The sequence below is a fragment of the Rutidosis leptorrhynchoides genome, chromosome 10 (assembly GCF_046630445.1).
Source record: "Rutidosis leptorrhynchoides isolate AG116_Rl617_1_P2 chromosome 10, CSIRO_AGI_Rlap_v1, whole genome shotgun sequence".
Taxonomy (NCBI): Eukaryota; Viridiplantae; Streptophyta; class Magnoliopsida; order Asterales; family Asteraceae; genus Rutidosis; species Rutidosis leptorrhynchoides.
In genome coordinates this window covers 333,556,595-333,583,446 of record NC_092342.1, presented here as the reverse complement: position 1 = coordinate 333,583,446, position 26,852 = coordinate 333,556,595, and the positions used below count along the sequence as shown (strand labels likewise).

Here is a 26,852-nt window from a genome sequence, read left to right as displayed (position 1 = left end):
TAAGTAATTCTTCCTCGAGCCATGAAATGTTGAAGCCATTATCCTCAACTATCATGTTGTGCAATAACACACAACAATATAATATTCGTCTCAACTTGTTGACACTTTGTGGTCGTCCAGCCATTTGTAGAATATTAAATCTACCCTAAAGAACACCGAATGTTCTCTCAACATCTTTGCGTGCACTTTCTTGAAAGCGTTTAAATTTTATACGGGGCTCTTCGGTTGGGGTCGAATACGCCTTGATTAATGTTGCCCAATCTGGGTAAATGTCATCAGCTAAATAATAACCATTTGTGTAAGTATTACCATTTACAGTAAATGGTGCAAATGGTGCAGTTCCATTTTTGATGTCATCAAACAACGAAGATTGATTCAAAACATTAACATCGTTGTTAGCACCCGCGACACCAAAGAATGCATGCCAAATCCACGTATCATATGAAGCAACGGCTTCAAGAACAATGGTTGGGTGTTTTTGATGACCACTCGTATATTGCCCTTTCCAAGCAACTGGACAATTCCTCCACTGCCAATGCATGCAGTCGATGCTTCCAAGCATTCCCTTAAAACCGTGCTTTTCTTCATGAGCGCTATACAGACGAGCTATATCACTACTCGTTGGTTTTGTAGTAACCCGAACTAATCCATCCGGACGGAGTCTTCAACAGTTGGTTCCATTGCGATGATCGACTCCAAATAATGTTCTTAACACGAGCAAATGCACAGCGGAAGACTTAATTCGTACCTGAGAATAACATGCTTTAAAATGTCAACATAAAGTTGGTGAGATATATAGGTTTGATGCTAGCAGCGTTATAACAATGGACCACAAGATTTCATATATAAACATTTAATAAAAATATTCTAAGTGGTTGAGCACTTTGTAACCATACTTAACATTTAATCACGTCGCATATTCCCTTTATTATGAAATCTTACTACACTGTACCAAGTGTAGTCACAAAACGAAGTACTGTGCAACCGTTGAATACTGGTCGTCCAGTCCGGTTGGGGTTGTCAGGCCCGATAGATCTATCAACAGGATTCGCGTTTACAATACCGCTGTAAATAGTAGTTATCAAGCTACAGGGAAGTATGTCAGTGGTACAACTCAACGTAGAATATATATTTTTCGGTTACTTGTGTCCATAACGTAAATCATTTATAAAAACAGCGCATGTATTCTCAGCCCAAAAATATTTAGAGATTAAAAGGGACTATATACTCACCATACTGTATTTTGTAGTAAAAATACATATATCATCATTGAACAAGTGTAGGGTTGGCCTCGGATTCACGAACCTATATTAATTGTATATATTAACACATATAATTGTAATCTCAAATTTATGTATTATTAGTGATTTAATTGTTATAATATTATTAATAGGAATAATATTAATTGATAATAATAGTATATGATAATAATAATTATGATAATAAAATAATAATACTTATAAAATTAATAATACTTATAATAATAATAATAATATTGATAAAAGTAATAAAAATGATACTTTTAAAAAAATGACAATTTTAATAATAACGATAGTTTTTATAAACAAATGAAAATTTTAATCAAAATACTTTTGATAGTAAAATGATAATTTTAATAATAATAATAATAATAATATTATTAATAACAATTATAACAATAATAATTAATACTAGTAATAATAATAACAATAACAATAATAACAATTATAATAATAATAATAATGATAATGGAAGTAAGGTGTATACCTTTAAAATAGCTTTCCTAAAAAAATATCCAATACAAGACTCGAACCTGCGACCTCTCTATTCCCTAACATACGCCCAACCATTACTCTGATCATGTTTTTTTTTCTGATTTAGTTCGCAGACTAATTCTCTTAACCCGACGTTTTCTGTTTTCCTTCTTCTTAAACTCACAACCCAAACTTACATAAACCCAATTTATCAATTAATGGCCCAGGTAGCAATTAATGGCCCAAAAGATAAATTATGTGAGTCCACATAAAACCCGATCCAAAACAAATTAAATGTCCAAGTTTATTTCATTTGGAATATATATCAGGAACCAATGCCGTCGCTATCTATAGTCTTTACAGCTCATCATCTTTAATGATAAATTATCTTTACAGCTCAATATTGTTTACCACTTCCATTCACGTTTTTTAAAAAAAAAAATAGAAATAGCAAATCGTGGATTGGCTTGCTCGACAGAAACAGTAAAAGAAAATAACATGATTGCAGTAGAGGTGTGGTTGTGCGGTGGTTTTGGTGATGGTTTAAGGTTGTTTCACGGCTGCCAAAACAGAAAGAAATAATAGCGTAAAAACAGTAGCAGCAGGAATCGGAAAAAAATAGAAGTGGTAGAGAGAAAGAGGGATGTCTGAGGGTGTATGTGATGAATGGAGGTGGAAGACGGTTTACGATGGTGATTCTTGCGAGTGAGAAACAGTGACAAAAGGGGTTATAATGGGTTTAATTGTTGGCGGTTGTGGCGTGTTTTACAGCGAAAAGAAACGGAAGTAAACTGCAATAGTAGCGATGAAACACGATGGTGGTTTTCGAGGTTGAAGATGGAGTGGGTATTCATGAGGTTTGATGAAGATGATTCTGTGGTTTGTGTGTGTGATTTTGTCGAGCACCAGATGCAGGAAGTAGTCACGAAAGTGATGGTCTGGACTGAACAAAACAACAAGTAGATGAACCAAACCTCAATGGTTGCCATAGCCGAATAGTAGCAATCTTAATAGGTGGGTTCAGGTCTTGCAATTGTACAAGAACACAAATATAGTTATAGTGTTGGTGATATAAATAATTGAGTTTCTCTGTTTCTAATCGTGACTGAGAAGGACTGGTACCAAATTGGAGACAAAGGGAATCAATCCACGAGTAAGAAAAATAAAAAGTAGAAGACGACTTAAACAGATTTCGTTTGTATTCGTTTATGGAATCATCAGATTTAATTTTAGTATACAATAAAGACAATGAAATAGATAACTGATGTTGATGGAAACAGACTTAGGATACCATAAGTGTAATGCGTATTTTGTGTATAATTATATACATATATATCAGTAATTTTATATATATTTATATCTGTATATATATCTATATATATATACAACCATACCTTATATATACATATGTGTTTGTTTATATTTCTGGATCCATATAATCGATTATATATACATAATTTTTAGATTTTTTTTTTTTTTTATATTTAACAAACATAATTGTATTACCTTTACCTCTATTAATAATACAAATAATAATATTTAGTTGTAATAAACATACTAATAATAAATGTTAATTATTAATATTACCAATTATTATAACAATCAAATTAGTGATAACGCAATTGATAATAATTATAACCATTTCAATGTATAAATTTTCATCATTATATAATGATATTAATTTTAATGTTAATAAAGTAATAATAATATTAATATAACAATTATATTTAAACTTGTAATTAAATATAATATATTAATATTATATTTTACTTGATATATCATATCTAATAATCATATAATATATATATATTCAAAATAACAAGTTTTAGTTATCTCTCATAATAACTAAATCACTCAGTAGTTCATTGATACATATAATATATCATGTAGTATTATTTACATATATATAATTATCTATAAATACATCTTTGTTTACAATTTAAAAGTTCGTGAATCGTTGAGCATAGTCAAAGGGTAACTAATTATCCGAACATAGATTTTAAACTTTCTAGACTCAATATTAAGGTTTTTGCTTATCGTGTCGGACACATATAGAAGATAAGGTTTAAATTTGGTCGGAAATTTCCGGGTCGTTACAGTACCCACCCGTTAAAGAAATTTCGTCCCCGAAATTTGGTAGAGGTTATCATAAATAACAATAGGAATGTTTTCATGACAAATATGAGATGATAATAGAGTCTTATCATTATTGAGAGGTATAGATAAAACGGTTGGATCAAATGAAGCGCACGAGTGAAACTATCACAGAAGAGTGAATTGAGTATATATGGATTCGTTCTAACCGATGACGTGGTTATGATTGATTTCCGGGATTTATGGGATTTAAAGAAAATATTACGTAACAAGATTTGATTCTTCGGCGATTCAGAAAATCAAAATCTTCTTTAATTAATGCAATAATCTGTTCCTGATTTCTCTGTCGGATATATTGCTATAAATCCACCCCCTTCGTTTTCCTTATTCTCCACACCTTTTATTCTTTCTTCCTCTACTCATTCTTAATATGTTCCATCCAATCCTGATTCTTATTATACTTCTAACCTTCATATCTTTCATTCTTCTTTTTCATTTGCAGCCAGAAGAATCTATTTACTTTTATGATTTTCTTGGAATTATAATGTTTCTTATTCTCCCGTGTCTTTACGTCGCATTACGTATTGATATACACGGTTTGTAGTTTCTGGGTGATTATTGGGTTTTATATCTTCCCTTATACTTCGATGTCCTTGCTTTTGTTTTCTATAATCATTATCATCCACAGTTAATACTCTCTTCCATTTACTGCGATTTATACTCCAATTTCTATTTCGGAGCTTCATTCTTTTTCTTTTCCTCCTTTTCAACTAAGCATCTTTTGTAATGGTCCGGAATTCGTAGGTATGAAATTCGAAATGAATATAGTTAATGTCCTAAGAGAGAATTGGTAATGGCACGATTTTTGATTTGTCAAATTACTAGAATATCCTGGAAAAGACCGAATCATCAAGAGAATATTTTCTTGATATGTTTAGAGATTGGATAGATTGTAAGAGCCGTGTAACATGGCACATGATAATGGTACTGTGAATCATCACATTCCATTAGAAACGCAACATGACTTACTGTAATATAATGAAGTTGATCAAGTTTCATTATATTATACTAATTCACGCATCAGTTCCCAACACTGCTTCAAAACATTCATATTTTAAACTTGAAGATTTCAGAATTTAGAAACTACCACAGTTTCTTTTATGTTGTAACGCAGACATTACGGGGAGATAGATGATTGCAGATAGGAACAGTTGTGAAAATATATTTAGAAATATGGAGAATATGTATAGCGGAAAATATGAAAATATCTTATAATATCTAAGATAAGATGATGATGAATAATATCATCTGAAAAAGTTTAGAATAAGGAGTAGGGTTCATACTGACGGTTTCAACAGACACTGAATCATTTGCATTATTTGAAGGCAGGTTCATTCCTTGTATTTGTTCTTTGTTTCCTTCACGGTTAGCTCAATCCATTTTTTTTTTTTAGCACTAAATTTTCTATCGAGCGTTCCTAACATTCCCTTCTTTATCATCAAACTTTTGGCCATTTAGGCCATCTAAAATTTTACTGTTTCCTCTGCATTTAATGCAGTCATATCTGAATCGTCGATTATCAATCCGAGGTGTTTTTGGGCGAATTGTGTTTTTAGATGATTAAATGCTGATGATAAAATGGCGGAGTATGAAAGGTTCCCCGGTAACGATGAGGAAAACCAATCGTATATATCAAAGTTATAATAAGACTTTTTCGAATGAAAGGTCGAAGTTGTTCTGCTGAAGCTGTGACAAAATTGGCTACTTTGAAAAGGAATCGTAAGGTTGTTTTTGCTAATAAATGCTAAAGAATTCGTCACGGTACGTGTTAAACTATGACTTTGGGTTCAAGAGTTTTTCATGTGTATAGATCTTTTCTTCTGTAGATGAAGTGCGGTCGGTTCAACTTCTCGATTGAGGTATTTTCAAGAATCCTGATAGGTTTGTACGCGGATTGTAAACGTCGAGATACAAATGAGGTTTAGGATGAAATCAAGTGGCAAACTTGAAGAATTGTTTAGTTTCATATGTTATAATCAATATTTTAATTCATTTTAATTGTCCAAAGTTAGCAGTCCAATAGTCCAGTTGTCCACTAGTCCAATATATTCATATATAATTTAATATATAATATTCGAATTAATTAATACGTATCGTGACCCGTGTACCGGTCTCAGTATTGATCACAACTCAAACCATATATATATTCTGAAATCAACCTCAACCCTGTATAGCCAACTCCAACATTCACATATAGAGTGTCTATGGTTGTTCCGAAATATATATATAGATGGGTCGATATGATAGGTCGAAACCTTGTATACGTGTCCCGTTATTTAAAGTGCGTAAAATAAATAACAGAACTTAAATGACAATAAACTAAATTGCGATAAAATGTAATACGGAATTAACAGTTAGCTGGGAACAGTTAACTAGGAACAGTTAGCGTGGAATCCTTAACAGATTTCAATTAGTTAATTCGTGTGTTTCTAACAATTTTTAATTTGTCCAATGTTTCTTCTTTATGCCACTTGTTGGATTCTGATAGATAAAAATCCAAATTTGAAATTGAAATGGAAATGGTAAATCTGGGGTGAACAGATACGTATATCGGTGATTGTAAGTAGGATAGCAAATGACCGTTGAATCAGATTCGAAGAATATACACTGTAACTTATTAATGTGAGATCTAAATATTCCTCGGGTACTACCTACCCGTTAAAATATTTTCATCATTAACAGTTTGTACGAAAGAATTTTTAATTACAATCTTTATGAAAATATACTTGTATATATATTTTCTTCAGATGTAATCATGGATCTAATGAGTCAATAAGATATTAAAATTTTTTTTTTTTTTGATTTATCGTTAATACTTGATTACATGATCTCTAAAACATTAAAGATTACATAATTACCATGTCGAACGAAGATAAATGAGATAGAACGATAAGTAAAGCGAAGATAATCGATATAGAATGATATGTAAAACGAAGATCATACTCGAAGTACAGAAAGGGATATTGAGGTGTGTGATGTTGATATCCGAGGTACAAATTGTGATGTTGAGGTTTACGACGCGGTTGTGGTTGAGGGTGATATGGGTACTGTCGGTGTTGATGATGGTGGTACGGATTATGCTGCTGGTGCTGCTGCTGGTGTTTGTAACCTTCGCACCATATTTTCCAAAGCCGTCACGCGAGCGCGAAGTTCGTTAACCTCTGCTAGTACACCGGGATGATTGGTGGTTGGAGTGAGCGAATGAACAAGATCTGAAATATGGGATAGTATATAATCGTGACGAGATACTCTAGAAATGAGAGAGAAAATGGTTTCTCGAACAGGTTCGCCGGTAAGTGCTTCAGGTTCATCGCCAAGAGGGCAATTTGGTGGATGGAAGGGATCACCCTCTTCATGTCTCCAGTGACTTAGTATATTACAAACCCACCCCCAATTCATCCAGAATAGATGATGGGAGATTGGTTGATCCATTCCGGTAATGCTGCCTTCGGAGCTTGAATGAAAATCCATATCGACATAGCTGTCATAATCTGAGGAATTCGAACTAGATGCGGAATCCATCTTGTATAATCGGAAAAATGAATTTTTGGTATGAAATAGATTATAGAAGTTAGATTTGATATTCTTCTATACATACTTTACATATGTATATATAATACCAAAATCCCGTAAATTACGGAGAATCTTTGAAAAGATGTCAACTAAAGTCTAAAGTAACAGATATGCTAAGATATGAATTTTGTCTATACACTATCGATGCACTAAATGCAGTAAGACGTGTCTAGACTTATGAATGATAAGCAGGCAATTCCCTAAGGATAATAAGCAAATAATTTACGACTAGAAATGATAAGCAAAACTTTTGACATGCAGGCACGGTCAAAGTCCAGACTCACTAATGCATCCTAACAACTACCAGTTAGACACACTAATGCAAGGCCTGGTTCGCTAAGACCAACGCTCTGATACCAACTGTAGTAACCCGAACTAATCCATCCGGACGGAGTCTTCAACAGTTGGTTCCATTGCGATGATCGACTCCAAATAATGTTCTTAACACGAGCAAATGCACAGCGGAAGACTTAATTCGTACCTGAGAATAACATGCTTTAAAATGTCAACATAAAGTTGGTGAGATATATAGGTTTGATGCTAGCAGCGTTATAACAATGGACCACAAGATTTCATATATAAACATTTAATAAAAATATTCTAAGTGGTTGAGCACTTGGTAACCATACTTAACATTTAATCACGTCGCATATTCCCATTATTATGAAATCTTACTACACTGTACCAAGTGTAGTCACAAAACGAAGTACTGTGCAACCGTTGAATACTGGTCGTCCAGTCCGGTTGGGGTTGTCAGGCCCGATAGATCTATCAACAGGATTCGTGTTTACAATACCGCTGTAAATAGTAGTTACCAAGCTACAGGGAAGTATGTCAGTGGTACAACTCAACGTAGAATATATATTTTTCGGTTACTTGTGTCCATAACGTAAATCATTTATAAAAACAGCGCATGTATTCTCAGCCCAAAAATATTTAGAGATTAAAAGGGACTATATACTCACCATACTGTATTTTGTAGTAAAAATACATATATCATCATTGAACAAGTGTAGGGTTGGCCTCGGATTCACGAACCTATATTAATTGTATATATTAACACATATAATTGTAATCTCAAATTTATGTATTATTAGTGATTTAATTGTTATAATATTATTAATAGGAATAATATTAATTGATAATAATAGTATATGATAATAATAATTATGATAATAAAATAATAATACTTATAAAATTAATAATACTTATAATAATAATAATATTGATAAAAGTAATAAAAATGATACTTTTAAAAAAATGACAATTTTAATAATAACGATAGTTTTTATAAACAAATGAAAATTTTAATCAAAATACTTTTGATAGTAAAATGATAATTTTAATAATAATAATAATAATAATATTATTAATAACAATTATAACAATAATAATTAATACTAGTAATAATAATAACAATAATAACAATTATAATAATAATAATAATGATAATGGAAGTAAGGTGTATACCTTTAAAATAGCTTTCCTAAAAAAATATCCAATACAAGACTCGAACCTGCGACCTCTCTATTCCCTAACATACGCCCAACCATTACTCTGATCATGTTTTTTTTTCTGATTTAGTTCGCAGACTAATTCTCTTAACCCGACGTTTTCTGTTTTCCTTCTTCTTAAACTCACAACCCAAACTTACATAAACCCAATTTATCAATTAATGGCCCAGGTAGCAATTAATGGCCCAAAAGATAAATTATGTGAGTCCACATAAAACCCGATCCAAAACAAATTAAATGTCCAAGTTTATTTCATTTGGAATATATATCAGGAACCAATGCCGTCGCTATCTATAGTCTTTACAGCTCATCATCTTTAATGATAAATTATCTTTACAGCTCAATATTGTTTACCACTTCCATTCACGTTTTAAAAAAAAAAAAATTAGAAATAGCAAATCGTGGATTGGCTTGCTCGACAGAAACAGTAAAAGAAAATAACATGATTGCAGTAGAGGTGTGGTTGTGCGGTGGTTTTGGTGATGGTTTAAGGTTGTTTCACGGCTGCCAAAACAGAAAGAAATAATAGCGTAAAAACAGTAGCAGCAGGAATCGGAAAAAAATAGAAGTGGTAGAGAGAAAGAGGGATGTCTGAGGGTGTATGTGATGAATGGAGGTGGAAGACGGTTTACGATGGTGATTCTTGCGAGTGAGAAACAGTGACAAAAGGGGTTATAATGGGTTTAATTGTTGGCGGTTGTGGCGTGTTTTACAGCGAAAAGAAACGGAAGTAAACTGCAATAGTAGCGATGAAACACGATGGTGGTTTTCGAGGTTGAAGATGGAGTGGGTATTCATGAGGTTTGATGAAGATGATTCTGTGGTTTGTGTGTGTGATTTTGTCGAGCACCAGATGCAGGAAGTAGTCACGAAAGTGATGGTCTGGACTGAACAAAACAACAAGTAGATGAACCAAACCTCATTGGTTGCCATAGCCGAATAGTAGCAATCTTAATAGGTGGGTTCAGGTCTTGCAATTGTACAAGAACACAAATATAGTTATAGTGTTGGTGATATAAATAATTGAGTTTCTCTGTTTCTAATCGTGACTGAGAAGGACTGGTACCAAATTGGAGACAAAGGGAATCAATCCACGAGTAAGAAAAATAAAAAGTAGAAGACGACTTAAACAGATTTCGTTTGTATTCGTTTATGGAATCATCAGATTTAATTTTAGTATACAATAAAGACAATGAAATAGATAACTGATGTTGATGGAAACAGACTTAGGATACCATAAGTGTAATGCGTATTTTGTGTATAATTATATACATATATATCAGTAATTATATATATATTTATATCTGTATATATATCTATATATATACAACCATACCTTATATATACATATGTGTTTGTTTATATTTCTGGATCCATATAATCGATTATATATACATAATTTTTAGATTTTTTTTTTTTTTTATATTTAACAAACATAATTGTATTACCTTTACCTCTATTAATAATACAAATAATAATATTTAGTTGTAATAAACATACTAATAATAAATGTTAATTATTAATATTACCAATTATTATAACAATCAAATTAGTGATAACGCAATTGATAATAATTATAACCATTTCAATGTATAAATTTTCATCATTATATAATGATATTAATTTTAATGTTAATAAAGTAATAATAATATTAATATAACAATTATATTTAAACTTGTAATTAAATATAATATATTAATATTATATTTTACTTGATATATCATATCTAATAATCATATAATATATATATATTCAAAATAACAAGTTTTAGTTATCTCTCATAATAACTAAATCACTCAGTAGTTCATTGATACATATAATATATCATGTAGTATTATTTACATATATATAATTATCTATAAATACATCTTTGTTTACAATTTAAAAGTTCGTGAATCGTTGAGCATAGTCAAAGGGTAACTAATTATCCGAACATAGATTTTAAACATTCTAGACTCAATATTAAGGTTTTTGCTTATCGTGTCGGACACATATAGAAGATAAGGTTTAAATTTGGTCGGAAATTTCCGGGTCGTTACAGGTTTCCTCAAATATTCATCAACATAAAGTTCCAAAATACATTTACAAAACATATCAATACATACTATAGATGTACATTCGGACATTTGCAGGTATTCGTCAAACATGTTCGCTGCTGTACCGTACGCCAATTGACGCAACGCAGATGTACACTTTTGTATCGTTGAAAAACTTTGTCGACCAAGAGCATCAATTTTTGGTTTAAAAAATTCAAAATGTCTTGGTAAAGGTTGAACATCGTAAGCAATTATATCATTTGTGATGCGTAAGAATAAATCTTTACTCATTCTAAAACGTCTTTTAAAGTGACGATCGTGATATTTTGGGGATTCACAAAAATAGTGTTTGTGTAACATTTCACCTGCTTGTTCACGATCTCTATGAATGTATGTTCGAGACCGTGGAACTCGTTCGTTGTTAACATGTTCTTCAACCTCTTCAGCATCAATTTCTTCGGCCGTTGCTCGTAAAAATTTCAAATCTTCAAGATCATCGGAATCCCACTTATCAAAAGCATTAAACAAAATTTGTGACATTTTTTTTAGAGAAGTTTTGAATATTTTAAATATTTAAGAAGTATTGAAATGAAAGAAGTGTGTGTAAAAATTGTGTATAAATGTGATATTTATAAAAGAAAAAAAAATTAATTTCTAACGGATATATATCCGTTGCAATTAACCACGTGGCTTCATCTCATTCGGTCACCCCCATCACCCCTGCATTTTTTTCCGGTGATCCAACCATCACGCCGGACCAAATTTACTCCGATGGCGCCGCGATATGGCGCGATGGGGCGTGATCCACCCAAAAGAAGCCCGATCGATCGCGCCGGGTTAATGAGAGTCTTATAGTATCTTGTATATTCTTGTATATATTCAAACTCAAAGTCCTTATAAATTCAGATGCTAAACATCTCTATATTTATATATTGAATCTTCGTATAAAGTACTTTTTTAAAGCAAAAAACTATTATATAAATAAACATAAGGTTATGTCTTCTGGATCACATTTGTTCAAATACTAATGTGAGGTCCACTAAAATTTGTATGGGAGTTCAATTTACAAGAAATAGTTTTAGCCTTTTAGACCCTTTGTATGTGGTAAGATCCAATTAGGGATGACAATAGATCGGATATGGATCGGATGAGCCCGTATCCATATTCATATCTATTTATTTTTTTTACTTTTCATCCATCCATATCCATATCCGTCGAGTGAAGCGGGTTAATGGATAATTATCCATATCCGTTTAAATTTATTTTATTTTTAACAATTATAAGCGGTGATTCACTATATACGATCAAAAGTAATATTTATAATAGTTTATGCGACCGAAAGTCACATTTTACTAATCTATATAACAAATATTCAATAGATAACCTATTAAACGTGTAAAGATATCGACATGTAAGTTGCTTACTTTTAGTTACATGGAATCACATTTGAACCACCAAAGTACGATAAATACATTTGATTATTTAAACAAAACAAAATATAAGAAGAAAGTTATATTATTAGAGAAAATATAAAGAAAGATGAATATGAATATAATTAATGAAATATCACTACATAAATGTTACTAATTTGAGTGATAAATTTATATATTTAGTTATTTCGAGTGAAAGCGGGTTCATCCATTCACATCCATATCCATATCCATTTAGATCGTCCATATTCACGAATAATCGGGTGGATCGGATGGATATCCACTGAATTGGGTATCCATTGTCATCCCTAGATCCAACCCTGTTGAATTCAAGATGGCAAAGAGGCAACGCCTCATATTATTCTTATCCATATGTTGGATTGCCAATTTGATTCGCGTTGACTGAAATGAGACGGAGCAGGCAATTCTCAAAGTCATTGTTTTAAGAATTAATATTTTATTTTAATTTAATTTTAATATTTCGTGAACAAAATATGCTGACAAAAATAAAGTAGATTGTGCGAGTATTAGTATACTACTCATAAATCTTATTTAATTGGTTAATTATTGTAATGTAAAACTTAAACTTAAAAAATTGAACTTAAACTTAAAAATGAGTTCAAACGTTTTTAATTTATATTCACTTATTTGTACTGAGAGTTGGTGTTGTGAGTTCGTGTTGTGCACTTTTTTGATGACTAGGACGTGTTGTGTTGTTGAGTGGAGTAGTGGTGGTGTTGTGAGTTGGTGTTGTGAGTTGGTGTTGTGTTAGTGAAATGCTGATGTGGCATTTAATTTTGAATTTTTCTGTTTTATTTATTTATTTGTTTTATTTTATTTTTATTGTTAAAAATAAAAATAAAAATTTATTAAAAATTAAAAAGACATAAAATTAATAACATTAAATAAAATAAAGTACATAATTAAAAATACAAAATAAAAAAAATACAGAAATTAAATATTTAATATTAAAAGATGAAATAACATAAAGTGAATCTAGTCATCCGGGTTAGCGTCGATGTCCAAGTTGTCTTTCATCTGCTTACGAACCAATTTTTTGAGTTTTTGAAGACGTATCACGTCTTCATGTTCTTCCATCTGAGCCGATAATCTCCCCAACAGATCAATTTGTGTGAGCGCGGTTTGCATAGTGCAAAACTGCTTGAAGCTCCCGATCGCACTTGTCTTTTCTTGTGCCACAATTCCCCATTGGTCCATAAACTCTTCCGTTCTCGACGTACTTGAACTTTTACCACGAGATGACGCTCCTGCGTCCGATGAAGCCGACTGTTTTTAGGCTTTCTTTGCTCTATCACGTCTCATTGGACGTTGCATCGGAACATCCCCAAACAATTCAGCCTCATCAAAGTCTTGACTGAGGCTTATCGGGTCTCCTTGAGTTCCACCTACACCCGTAGTATGTAACGATCAGACAAAATCTTCATTGACGGCGTCGTTAACTTAGGTCCCGTTACGTGGTCGTAGTCCCTATATGAGACGCGTTTGACCAAAATTATGTCGCATTCATTTGAAACGTACAAGACTTACAAAGTTTAGTTTACCAAACGGTTCGACAACAAGTTTAAGTTTACAAAAGTTGTAATGTATAAATGAAATAACTTGCGACATAATAAGTTGAAAATCACAGTTGCTATAAATAGCGTAAGTATGTATGCTTTAAGTTTGAATCCAAAGATGCTATCCCTAGCGTATGCATGCATGGTGGACCCCCAAGCAAGTAATCAAAGTGTGCGGAAGCATGTATCAAGTAGCCAAGTATGAACCTGAGAAACATATAGAAAACCGTCCACGAAAAACGTTGGTGAAATCATAGGTGTAGTAATAAACGTTATTTTTGAACCACAAGATTTAGTATTCCCATAAAATTGATCATCCAAATAGTTTGCATTCCAAAATAAGTTCGCGAGCACTCAATTATCAAGGCTTAACTCTCCTTCCATAGAACCCCATCACAATAGTGTTAGAACATACACTGTTTCTCGAACATATATTTCATCCGGAGTAACGGTAGCGAACCTTCCGAATGAGGGTTTGTCAAACCCGTATGGCCATACAACATAAGTTCCCGCTTACACCCGGCAAGTGTAACTAATGATAATCGAATTGAGGATTTTTGTTCAAACTCGCCGTGGAATGTTTGTTTCATCGGACTTGTGTTCAAAACATAAAAGTAAGTAGCACAAGATGTAACAAGGTATATGTTTCTCAGCCCACAATTTAAAAGTATAAAAGTTATTGAAAAATGTGGGACTATGATCTCACAGTAGTAGCACGCCAAAGTATTTGAAATTAAACATTGTGCAATGAAAGTTGTTTAGTCTTGACCTAAACAAATAAGTTGTATCAATTAACCGGTTACGACACAAGGTCGGGCGAAATGTGTTCAATTAGTCCTATGGCTCGTTACGACTCGAATATATAGCATGTGAATCACGTTGTCAAGTTTCATGCAAGATATAAGTATAAAAGCACGTTAGAACGATTGCATAAGTGTTTGGTTAAGTTTGACTAAAAGTCAAACTTGGTCAAAGTCAACGGGGTCGGGTCGGGTATCCGACAATTTTTCTATGAAAGATAAGCATATATAAGTATGTTGGCCAAGTTTCATGTTAATCGGAGGTGCGCAGCATAGTTAGAATTAAACGTAAATGAAACTTTTTGGACAACAGGCAAATGGCGCTCCGCTCAGATAAGTGGCGCGCCGCTCCATTTTGTCTCGATGCCATTTTGTAGGCATTCAGCGCTCCGCTCAGGAATCGGCGTGCCGCTCCGTATGCCTGACAAAAATTCTGGGCTGTTTTCATGTGTAGGCTCGAACCATACTTCAAACAAACATAACTTATGAACCGTAAACATTCAAAACACGTATCTTATATCGTTGGAAAGGTAATTTAACAAGGAATACAACTAAATATATATCATCAATCAAATCCATCATTTTCAATAACCGAATTCCCGTCAAATGATCATTTAATGCTTGTTATCAAAGTTTCAAGTTCATAAAACGCATAAGATGATTCGGGAACTTAATACACACATATAATACGCCATTTCGTAGGTAATTACGCATACAATACTACTAAATACTTACAAACAACATTGCAAAGCATTTAATGCATCAAAATTCACATTCAAGGCTACCAAACCCTAACCAAAAATCATAAAATCACTAATCATGTTAATGTAAGGTTTTCATGTCATCCAACATACCAAAACGAAGCTAATGATACTAGTAACACATTTAATACATGAACTTTAACATTTAAACAACATTTAATCAACCAAAATCAAGGATTTAACAAACCCATTTTTCATATTCAAGCTAGTTACTCAAAACAAACAAATCGAGCAAACCAAACACATATTCATGTTAGACTTGAGCCATAGACACTAATTAACACTATTTCAAGTCAAAAACACTAAGAACATGAAATCTAGAGTTTTAGAAATGTTACCCAAACGAGATGAAATTGGTATCAAGTTGTAGAGGATGAAGAGAGGATTCCAAAAGTACAAATCGTTTTGTTGTAAGCTTCCTTGAAATGATTTAGATGATGATTTTGTGAAATGGGTGTTAGTGTGTGTTTTTGAGATGGAGAGAAAAAGGGAAGTAAGAAAAGAGAAAGAGGAGGTTGAATGAGTGGTGGTGGTGAAGTGGTTGACTAGTTGACCTAGTCACCACTTTGCCCACTCGGCAACTTCGGTCCCCCAAGTTTAAAAACGGGTGCGTGAATTAACCGAACGAATATTTTAAAAACGCAAATTAACGAGCGATGCTATAATTAAATAACGGGAATATTAAGAACGTTAGTTAACGAAAGATACGAATTTAGAAACGAAAGATATTATAAAAAAGACGGTGTTAAAAATAAATTTAACGAAAAAACGCGGGATGTTACATAGTATCCACGTGATAATCATCTTGATGCTGAGCTCTGGCAGTTGGATCATTTGGCACGATCCACTTCGGAAGTTGTATCAAGAAAAAAACGGCATCCTTGTTAGCAAAAGTCTTCCCGTATGTATCAAAATAAGATTGCACCGCAGCTTTGTAAACGTCTTCATCATTTGCTCCACTACGCCAATTATCTTTAATATCCTTATAATATGGCAAAAACTCCGTACATGACTTGTTTAAATCTCGCCACTTTGAAGATAAAGAATCTTCGTTTCGTACCCATCCAAACTTGTTATTAATAAACTTCTCCATTGTCGTGCCCCAAAAAACTTTGGCGCTTTTGTGATCTCCCAACAATAGGATTTTCCGAAGTATCACAAAAACATTCCGCTAACCACTCAAGCTCTTTTTGCGACCACCCTCTTGCGTTCTTTTTGCTTGGTTCTTCTCCCACTTTCCCTATAAATATTAACATATTACATTAACATATATAATATATAATAAATACGAAATATATATATATTTATATATTACAGTAGGTATATATATACTAAATATATAAATAATAAATATATATAGTAAATTAATATAATAATAAATTAATTTATAATAAAAATATATATATACATATAACAGTAGGTAAAAAATAAAAACTATATATATAAATAATAAAAATAAACAATAAGTTATACCTTTTTTCTTTTTTCGTGTTTGCGAATAGCTAGAGGTTCTTGCACTTTTTGCGATTCTTGCGATTGGGATTGAGAAGTTGTTTGTTGGGTTTGAATATTATGTTGTGTTTGGTTTTGGAACATTTGTTGGCTTTGGAACAATTGTTGTGATTGGTTATGGAACATTTGTTGATTTTGCATCATTTGTTGGTGTTGTAAAAATGTCAATTGTTGTTGTTGTTGTTGTTGTTGTTGTTCATGAGTTAATGGCGGGACGATTTGTGGCGGTTGATTGAACCCAAATAAATTTCTAGTGACGGATAGCAATTGTTGTGGACTAGGTGTATGAAGAGGACGGTTTAACCCGGGACTATTAGGAGTCCCGAACGCCAAAAGATTTGATAACGGACGGGTACTTGAGAGTGGTGCATCGTGCTCATCAACATTTGCGTTTTGTGAATTGCTTAGAGTGTTAGCCATTTATTTTGTAATTAAAGATGAAAGTGAGAGTGTTTGAGGTAAATTGTGTGTATTTTTGTTGAGTAAATTGGGGATATATATAATAGAAAAAATAATTAAATTTTTTTCCCCAACGGCTATCCCTCCAACAGATCAATTTTTTTTGCCAATCAAATGTTGCCACATGGACTTAACGACCGTTGTAGTGTACGTTGGACTCGGCCCAACGCCGGCCCAACGCCGGTGGGCAACGAGGTGATACGGTCGCCATGCAGCATTATCGGGTAAACACGTCGGCAACAACGGGGTTGTTTGCCCCCCGATACAACTGGTCTTACATACAAATTAAAAATCTTAAGTATCAGTGAATATGTTAGTGAAAAACTACCTCTGGCAATTAAATATCAACTTTTTCAAAAAAAACTTACATAAATGCTAGAGTAGCTTTTGAATAACAAATTTAAATAAATTTGACTTTTTAACATCCTTTTAAGATTTTACCATCCATACATATTATGGACTACTATTGTTTGGTTGGATAGTTGGCGGGAAAGGTTAGAAGTGAAGAGCAGATTATATACTATTGTAGCGGCTTCCGTTTGGTATTTGTGATGATTCAGGAATAATGTGATATTTCATCCCTCGTTGAAGAAAAACTTGCTATTTGATTCTATTTTTTTTTACTGCTTTTTTATAGTTTAGTAGTAGAAACAAAGGTAATATTTCATGGAACGATGTTAACTCATTGTAATTTTTTGCCTTTCCTAACTCTTTATTACCGGGTTTTATTTTAATATAAGAACATGTTAAAAAAAAAACGAAACGCAAAGGTGAGTAATATGAGATCATTATTACTTTATTATTATCATAAATAATAATAATAATAAAATAATAATAATAATAATAATTTAATTATTTCTTTTAATATTATATTCCCTATTATGGTGTAATAAATGTAAACTATGGTCCAAAGAAGGTTGACCATGGTCCAAATACATAAAGCCATAAATATATCCGAATATCAACAACGTACAAAACGAATTTACGTGATACTGATAACCTTTCTATAACAAACCACGTCAGTCGAAAACAAACAAACGTCGAAATAAAACCTAACCATTAACTTGCATGGTGGGTAAATTAACAAAGCCAGTTAAAGCAAATTAACCAAGTGTAACAACCCAACCCGTTATCCAACCGAATACGTGCAAATAAAATCCTTTTTTTTACATAGGGGTGTGCGGCGCGCAACACCCCTTGTGCGCGGCGCACACGAGCTCTATCAGCTTCTGTCTGATTTTGCCAATTTTCAAATAAAGATCCTCCACTTCCCGACACATTTGGACGAAACGCTTTTCACAACATGTTATAATAGTTAAAACTCACAAGACTCAATAATAAAATAAATTTTACGAAATCGGGCCCACATATGCCGTAATACGAGTTTCGTACAAAATATAAGTTTCGACCACACTAGTTTAAATTCCAAACTACGCTTTGAGCATTGTGTTTGGGGTTAAACTACCCAAATCTCGGTCAAACTCCAAAAGCTATATGTCCAAAAGCTTCTCCTAACATAACGAAGCGGGATCACTAATCCAAACGAACGCCCTTACCCTTGTCCACGCCGGAGCCTATAAAAAGGTAAACAACGAGAGGGTAAGCAACACGCTTAGTGAATGCAATAATTATACACATACATATATAATATACCTACTTGCAATCACTTACACACATACCGCATACATGCTAGCAACATAATTAGCATACCATCTCAAGTACGAAGCTAATAATCTCCAAAACCGCAACTAGCATAATCAATAGCATATAATCGACATAATACAGAATGCTACAATACAATACACAACCATGGTTAACCATTCTCGCGTCATGGTGCTACCGGCTCTTTGGTTCACACCATACGCATCAGTTATGATGCTACCGGCTCTTTGGTTCACATCACAACCCGAGTCATACTCGCGCTAAAGTGCTACCGGCTCTTTGGTTCACACTCTAACAACTCGTGCCGTAGTGCTACCAGCTCTTTGGTTCACACTACAACACACGTACTATGACGCTACCGGCTCTTTGGTTCACATCATAGCACAATCGCACATACTATGGCACTACCGGCTCTTTAGTTCATACCATAGCATACAAATAAATACATTATATACATACGCATATAATCATTCCACTCACCTTAACGCCTTCGGTGAATGTTTTATACTTCCGCATGCTTCAAGGCAAAGTACCTAATACAATAAGTACTCAATCAACACACATACTAGTTGGACTAAACACCAACCATTCACTCATGTGCATTTAATGACTTAAATGCATTAAATGCCCCATTTTCACCAAAACCGTCCATTTAAGGTCAAGACCATCACATATCACTAAAAGCTAGTGACTAAGGTCCACCAACACTAACTAACACACAATTAGAGTATTTCATACCCATCTTTCCCAACTAGGTCAATTATTACCCATTTAACCATTTTAAAGTCACACACCCATTTCGGGTCATCCACTAACCCCATTAACACCCATTTGCTTAATAACTAGGTGTGCTAGTAATTAACTAACCAATTATAACTCATAAGTCCATTTAATATTTTCAAAACCCTAGGTTAGTCATCCTTGGGTCCTCGTGACCCAATTACCCAAGAACACCCAAAATCACCAAATATGGGTTTTATGTTCATTACTAACCCAAACCCTAACCCTTAAACAAATTAAAATAAGGAAATCAAAGTTAGAGCTTACCACCACAATCACAACTTAGCTAGTGATTAAATGAACAACTTTAACACACACGGTTTGGCCCGAAATCAACTTCTTCCTCCTTGATTTGAGCTTTCACTCTCTCAAATGGGTTTCTCTCTCTAAACTTGAAGTAGAAAGATGAAGGTGGTTGAAAGTGGAGTTATGACACTCCATCCACTGATATTGTGGCCCTTAACTCGGCCCTAAGTGAATTTACCAAAAAGCCCTTCCAAAATATTAATTAAAAGAAATAGAATCCAGCTACAGTAGCAGTGCGCCACGCTCACCCTTAAGTGTGCACTGAGCGCACCCTGGTCTGGGCAGGCTCTGACCTCTGTTTAACTGCACAATATTTCCCACACTTCAAGTACCCTATTTACACCACTGTACAATAATTATTCGGGTCTTACAACTCTCCCCCACTTGAATCGGAGCTTGTCCTCGCTATCCAAGCCGCATGACAAGAGGGAAGATAAACCAACACAAACTCTTCGGGCTCCCAAGTAAACTCGAAACCTATGCTACGACGCCATTGAACTTTAAAAGGTCTCACCTCATTACTTCTCAACCTTTTGACCTTATCATCGAGTATAGCAATCAGCTCCTCAACATACTCTAACTTATTGTTTAGCTCAATCTCGTCTAATGGCACCCATGAAGAATCATCCGCAAGACACTTACGGAGATGGAAAACATGAAATGTATTATGGATCCCCGAAAGCTCTTCGGGTATTTCCAAACGATACACAACTTCACCAACACGAGCTAAAATTTTAAATGGCCCAATAAATCGAGGAGCTAAGTTTCCCTGTTTTCGAAACCGAATAACACCTTTCCATGGCGAAACTTTAAGCATCACCATGTCACCTTCTTGAAACTCAATCGATCACCTTCGTTTGTCGGCATACGCCTTTTGTCTATCTTGAGCCTTTTTCAAATGAGCCCGAATCATATCAATCTTGCTATTCGTCTCTAAAACCAAATCGGTACTCCCGATTTCTCTTTGACCCACTTCACCCCAACAAATCGGGGTTCGACACCTACGCCCATAAAGCATCTCGTAAGGTGGCATCCCGATACTAGTATGATAACTATTATTGTACGAGAATTTCACCAATGGTAAGTGCTCATCCCAACTACCGCCAAAATCAATAATACACGCCCGTAACATATCCTCCAATGTTTAATTCGTACGTTTGGTTTGACCGTCCGTTTGAGGATGGTACGCCGTGCTCAATTTCAATTGTGTACCCATATCTTCATGAAACTTTTCTCAAAACCGAGATGTGAAATGAGTATCTCGATCCGAAATAATAGATATAGGAACCCCGTGTCTCGATATCACCTCCTTGATAAACAACTTAGCCAAGGTCTCCGACGATATCGCTTCCCAAATGGGAAGAAACAAGGCACTTTTTGTCAATCGATCAACTATTACCCAAATCGATTCAAATTGGGTTCTCGCCGTCTTTGGTAACTTTGTGATGAAATCCATGGTAATGTGCTCCCATTTCCATTTCGGAATTTCTAATAGTTGTAACATACCATACGGCTTTTGGTGTTAGGCTTTAACTTGCAAACACGTGACGCATTGTTCAACATACTTTACAACATCACGTTTCATGCTCGGCCACCAATACTTCTTATTTAAATCAAGATACATTTTCGTCACGCCCGGATGAATGGAATACTTTGACTTATGTGCTTCATCAAGTAGCACTCGTCGGAAATCTCCCATTCTAGGCACCCACACTCGTCCTTGAAAGGACAACAACCCATGCGGACCTAAGGTAATAAACTCCGTTTGGCCCACGATCCGTTCCTCATGTTTGTTGTTAACAAAAGCTTCAATTTGTATCTCACCGAGCTTTACAAGAAAATCATTAGTAATAATCATGCGTAACAATCCTACTCGTATCACCAGATGTTGACTCTTCCGAATTAACGCATCCGCGACCACGTTCGCCTTACCCGGATGATAAAGTATTTCACAATCGTAATATTTTACCACGTCCATCCACCTACGTTGACTATAATTCAAATCTCGTTGATCAAAAAGATGTTTTAAGCTCTTGTGATCTGAATAAATCGTACACTTGACACCGTACAAGTAATGGCACCAAATTTTCAACGCATGCACAACCGCCGCCAACTCAAGATAATAAGTCGGGTATCTCGTCTCGTGTTCCTTTAATTGTTGAGAGGCATAAGCGATGACTTTACCTCTTTGCATTAAAACACACCCGAGCCCATTTAAAGACGCATCACAATAAACCGTCATGTCTTCTACCCCTTCCGGCAACACTAACACCGGAGCTTGACACAACTTCTCTTTTAACAATTGGAAAGCGATCTCTTGCTCATTTTTCCAATTAAATCTAGCGTACTTCCTCGTCAACTTCGTCAATAGAGAAGCGATCTTAGAAAAGTCGTGGATAAACCAACGATAATAACCGGCCAATCCGAGAAAACTTCGGATTTCCGTAGGTGTAGTCGGTCGTCCCCAACTTTTTACCGTCTCAATCTTCCCCAGATCTACTTGAATACCATCTTTGTTCACAATATGACCAAGGAATTAAACTTCCCTTAGCCAAAATTCACATTTGGAGAGCTTAGCATACAACTTCTCCTTCCGCAACGTCTTCAACACACCCCGCAAATGATGTTCATGTTCCTTCATACTCTTCGAATAGACAAGTATGTCGTCAATGAACACGATTACCGACTTGTACAACATAGGTTGGCACTCTCGGTTCTTAAGATCCATGAATGCCGCTCGTGCATTCGTAAGACCAAAAGGCATAACTATAAATTTAAAGTGCCCGTAACGCGTTCGAAAGGCCGTTTTCTCAATATCTTCCTCGCAAACCCGCATTTGGTGATAGCTGGACCGTAAGTCAATTTTAGAAAAATAAGTCGCGCCTTGAAGTTGATCAAACAAATCATCAATCCGAGGCAATGGATAGCGATTCTTGATCGTCACTTTATTCAACTCCCGATAATCGATGCACATCCACATACTACTATCTTTCTTCTTCACGAATAAAATCGGAGCGCCCCATGGTGAAGCACTCGGTCGAATAAAACCCTTTTCAATCAACTCTTGGGTTTGATTAAACAACTCTTGCATCTCTGTTGGTGCTAAACGATAAGGAGTTTTAGCAATGGGAGTAGCCCCTGGAACCAACTCAATGCGAAATTCAACTTGTCTTTCCGCCGGAACACCCGGTAATTCGTCCGGAAAAACGTCTTCGAATTCACTAACCACCGAAATTTCACGAATGGATGGTGTCTCTTCATGAGGTTCAACCACATGGGCAAGAAAAGCCATGCCACCACTAACAAGAAAACGCCGTGCTCGTGCATAAGTGCATAATGGCACAAGTCTTCTCTGTCTCTCACCGTGAATAATTAACTCTCCCTCACTTGGGGTCTTCACACGAATAGATTTTTCATGGCATGCAATATCGGCTCTATGACGATCGAGCCAATCTATACCAATGACAATATCGAATTCACCCAAGGTCATCAGGATAAGATCAATTTTAAACATTTTGGAACCAAATACAATATCACAATCATTACAAACATCAACCCCTAGCACCGTCTTACCATCCGCTATTTCAACTTCTACCGGATGACTTAACTTAGCTAGCGGTTTATCAAGCTTAGACACAGATCTTGGAGAAACAAATGATTAATTAGCACCACTATCAAATAGGATCCTTGCCGGATTAGAGTTAACCATGAAAGTACCTGAGACAACTTCGTTTGATTGCTTGGCCTCATCATGGGTCATAAAGTAATTTCATCCCCTCGCCGTCCCCACCGCCTTTTCTAGCTTCTTAACTTGATCATTCCTCAAATCGGGACATTCCGTCCTTCGGTGACCCTCTTTATTACAATTAAAACAAACGATTTTGTTGGAAGATGAGTTCGTACAATCACGGGCCATGTGCCCTTGTCACCCACAATTGTAGCACGTGGGCCTAAAACTCTTAGAAGCCCCCTTTTTCACACTACCGACACTCTCGGTCACACTTCTACTCTTCTTGTTCAAGTGGCTAGTAGCTTTAAATTTTCGTTTGCCAAAGGTGAAGTCACTCTTTCTCGGAGCAAGCGACTCAAAACCCTTAGCGATATCAAATAGCTCATCAAAAGTTTTCGCCGAATTCCTACTAATCCTTTCTTGATAGTTATCATTCAAGGTTCAGTAGAAATCTTCTTTCAACATATGGTCATTCCCGATATACTCCGGACAAAATTGGGTCTTTGATAAGAAAGTGGACTTGAGAGTGTTCAAATCCATTGACCCTTGCCTCAAAGTACGCAACTCATCCTTAAGCCTTGAAAGAACGGCCGAAGTTCGGTAATCCTTGAAAAATTCCTCCTTAAACTCGTCCCACTTCAAACTCATGCTTTGTTCTTCGCCATAAAGTCGGATTTTCGCATCCCACTACAACTTGGCATCACCCCTCATCATGCTACTACCATACCTTGTCCTTTTATCGAGAGGGCACTCACTAGTACGAAAAGCTCCCTCCATGTCGGAGATCCAAAGAGCACTCTTGAGTGGGTCTCGTTCATCCTCAAAGGTAGGAGGTTGAGCATCTTTGAAATTTTATAGTGGAAGTCTCGCCTTCCAACATTATCCTCTTGAAGAACAATTTTAACTTGTTCCTTGACTAGATTGACTACTTGCTCATCAATCGAATCTAAGAACATTTTCCTAACGTCCTCTAGAAAGGCCGCATGACGCCTTTGCATAATGGCCTTAACCTTGGCCGTAAACTCGACATCCTCACTCGTACCCCCTTCATTGTTCTCGGGTCCGTTTCTCGTCTTCATACTATAAAACGGAAATAGGTTAAACAATGAAACGAAAGGACTTAACATAAAAGCATATATGTACATCTCACACCGCCCCATCTTGCTCAACAATCATCGTACATCGCTTGTTTGACCCGATTTGAACCCGTAACAATGGTAGCTAATCATTGTTACGCGAGCACGTTGCATTAACTTGCTAGTACAATGTCTATCTCGCTTGATGATTGCAAATACAACACAAAACAATCAGTGCATAGTTAATTCACCTAAACCTATGCACTAACAAATCCCCTTTCAGGAGCCGTCCTAATCCATCTGGACGAATACATTACATTTGGTTACGTCGCGAGGTACTTGACCTCTATATGATACATTTTACAAACATTGCATTCGTTTTTAAAAGACAAACTTTCTTTACATTGAAAGTTGATGGCATGCATACCATTTCATAATATATCCAACTATAATTGACTTAATAATAATCTTGATGAACTCAACGAATCGAATGCAACGTCTTTTGAAATATGTCATGAATGACTCCAAGTAATATTTCAAAAATGAGCAAATGCACAGCGGAAGATTTCTTTCATACCTGAGAATAAACATGCTTTAAAGTGTCAACCAAAAGGTTGGTGAGTTCATTAGTTTATCATAATTATTCATTTTCATTATTTTAATAGACCACAAGATTTCAGATATTTAATTGTACACGTAACCCGAGTACATAATAACACGCGTAACCCGTGAATTAAAATTCATTCATATAGTGAACGCTTGATAACCGACTTAACTTTAATGCATAGAATATTTCCAAACAGAACCTCTCGTCTGTATAATAATGATAATCTCGAAGTACTAAAGCATCCGTACCCCGGATGGGACTTGTCGAGGTCCATAGATCTATCTTTAGGATTCGCGTCAATTAGGGGCCATACCCGTTTCCTAATCATTAGGTTACCAAGCTAAAAAGGGGTGATATTCAATATTCATAATCCAGCCATAGAATGTAGTTTTTGATCACTTGTGCCTATTTCGTAAAACATTAATAAAATTGGTGCATGTATTCTCAGTCCCAAAAATATATATAAAAAGGGAGTAATGAAACTCACAATACTGTATTTTGTAGTAAAAATACATATGACGAAACTGAACAATGCAGGGTTGACCTCGGATTCACGAACTTATATCATTTGTATATATATTAATACACGTAAATCGTAATCGAATAAGTTTATATTTATAATTTATTAATTATATCATTTTTATATTAATAATATACATATGCTTCATATATTCATTTTTATATATAAAAATGTTAATTTTTGTTAAGTTAAATGTATTAAATATATTATTTGTATGTTAATAACAGTAGTTATAATAATACCAAAATAAAATTAATAGTGGTAAAAATGTTTGTAATACTTAATATTGTTAATAAGATAATAATGTTAATGGTTCTAATAATAATAATAATAATAATAATAATGATATTAATGATAGTAAAAGTAAAAATATTAATTTTATTGTTATTACTAATTATGATAATGATTTTCGTAATTACATAATAATAATACTCATGATAATATAAATAATAATACTTATAATCATATTAGTGGTAATAATAATAATCTTAAAATTAATGTTAATGATGATAATAATAATTATAGTTATGATAATAATACTCATTTTAATGATAATAATAAATTATAGTATGACAGTTATAATAATAATTAACTTAACAACAATAATAATAATATTTAGTTT

At 34.4% G+C, this 26,852-nt stretch overlaps 1 protein-coding gene across 1 annotated transcript; it reads right to left on the bottom strand.

The window, feature by feature from the left end:
* Positions 1–145: 145 nt before the first annotated feature.
* LOC139871367 (uncharacterized) lies at positions 146–11,550 on the bottom strand. The gene is made up of 2 exons (XM_071859084.1): positions 11,376–11,550; positions 146–642 (listed from the first exon to the last, which is right to left on the bottom strand). The coding sequence occupies exons 1-2, from the start codon at positions 11,548–11,550 to the stop codon at positions 146–148; spliced, it is 672 nt and encodes a 223-aa protein (XP_071715185.1).
* Between the last annotated feature and the right edge of the window lie 15,302 nt (positions 11,551–26,852).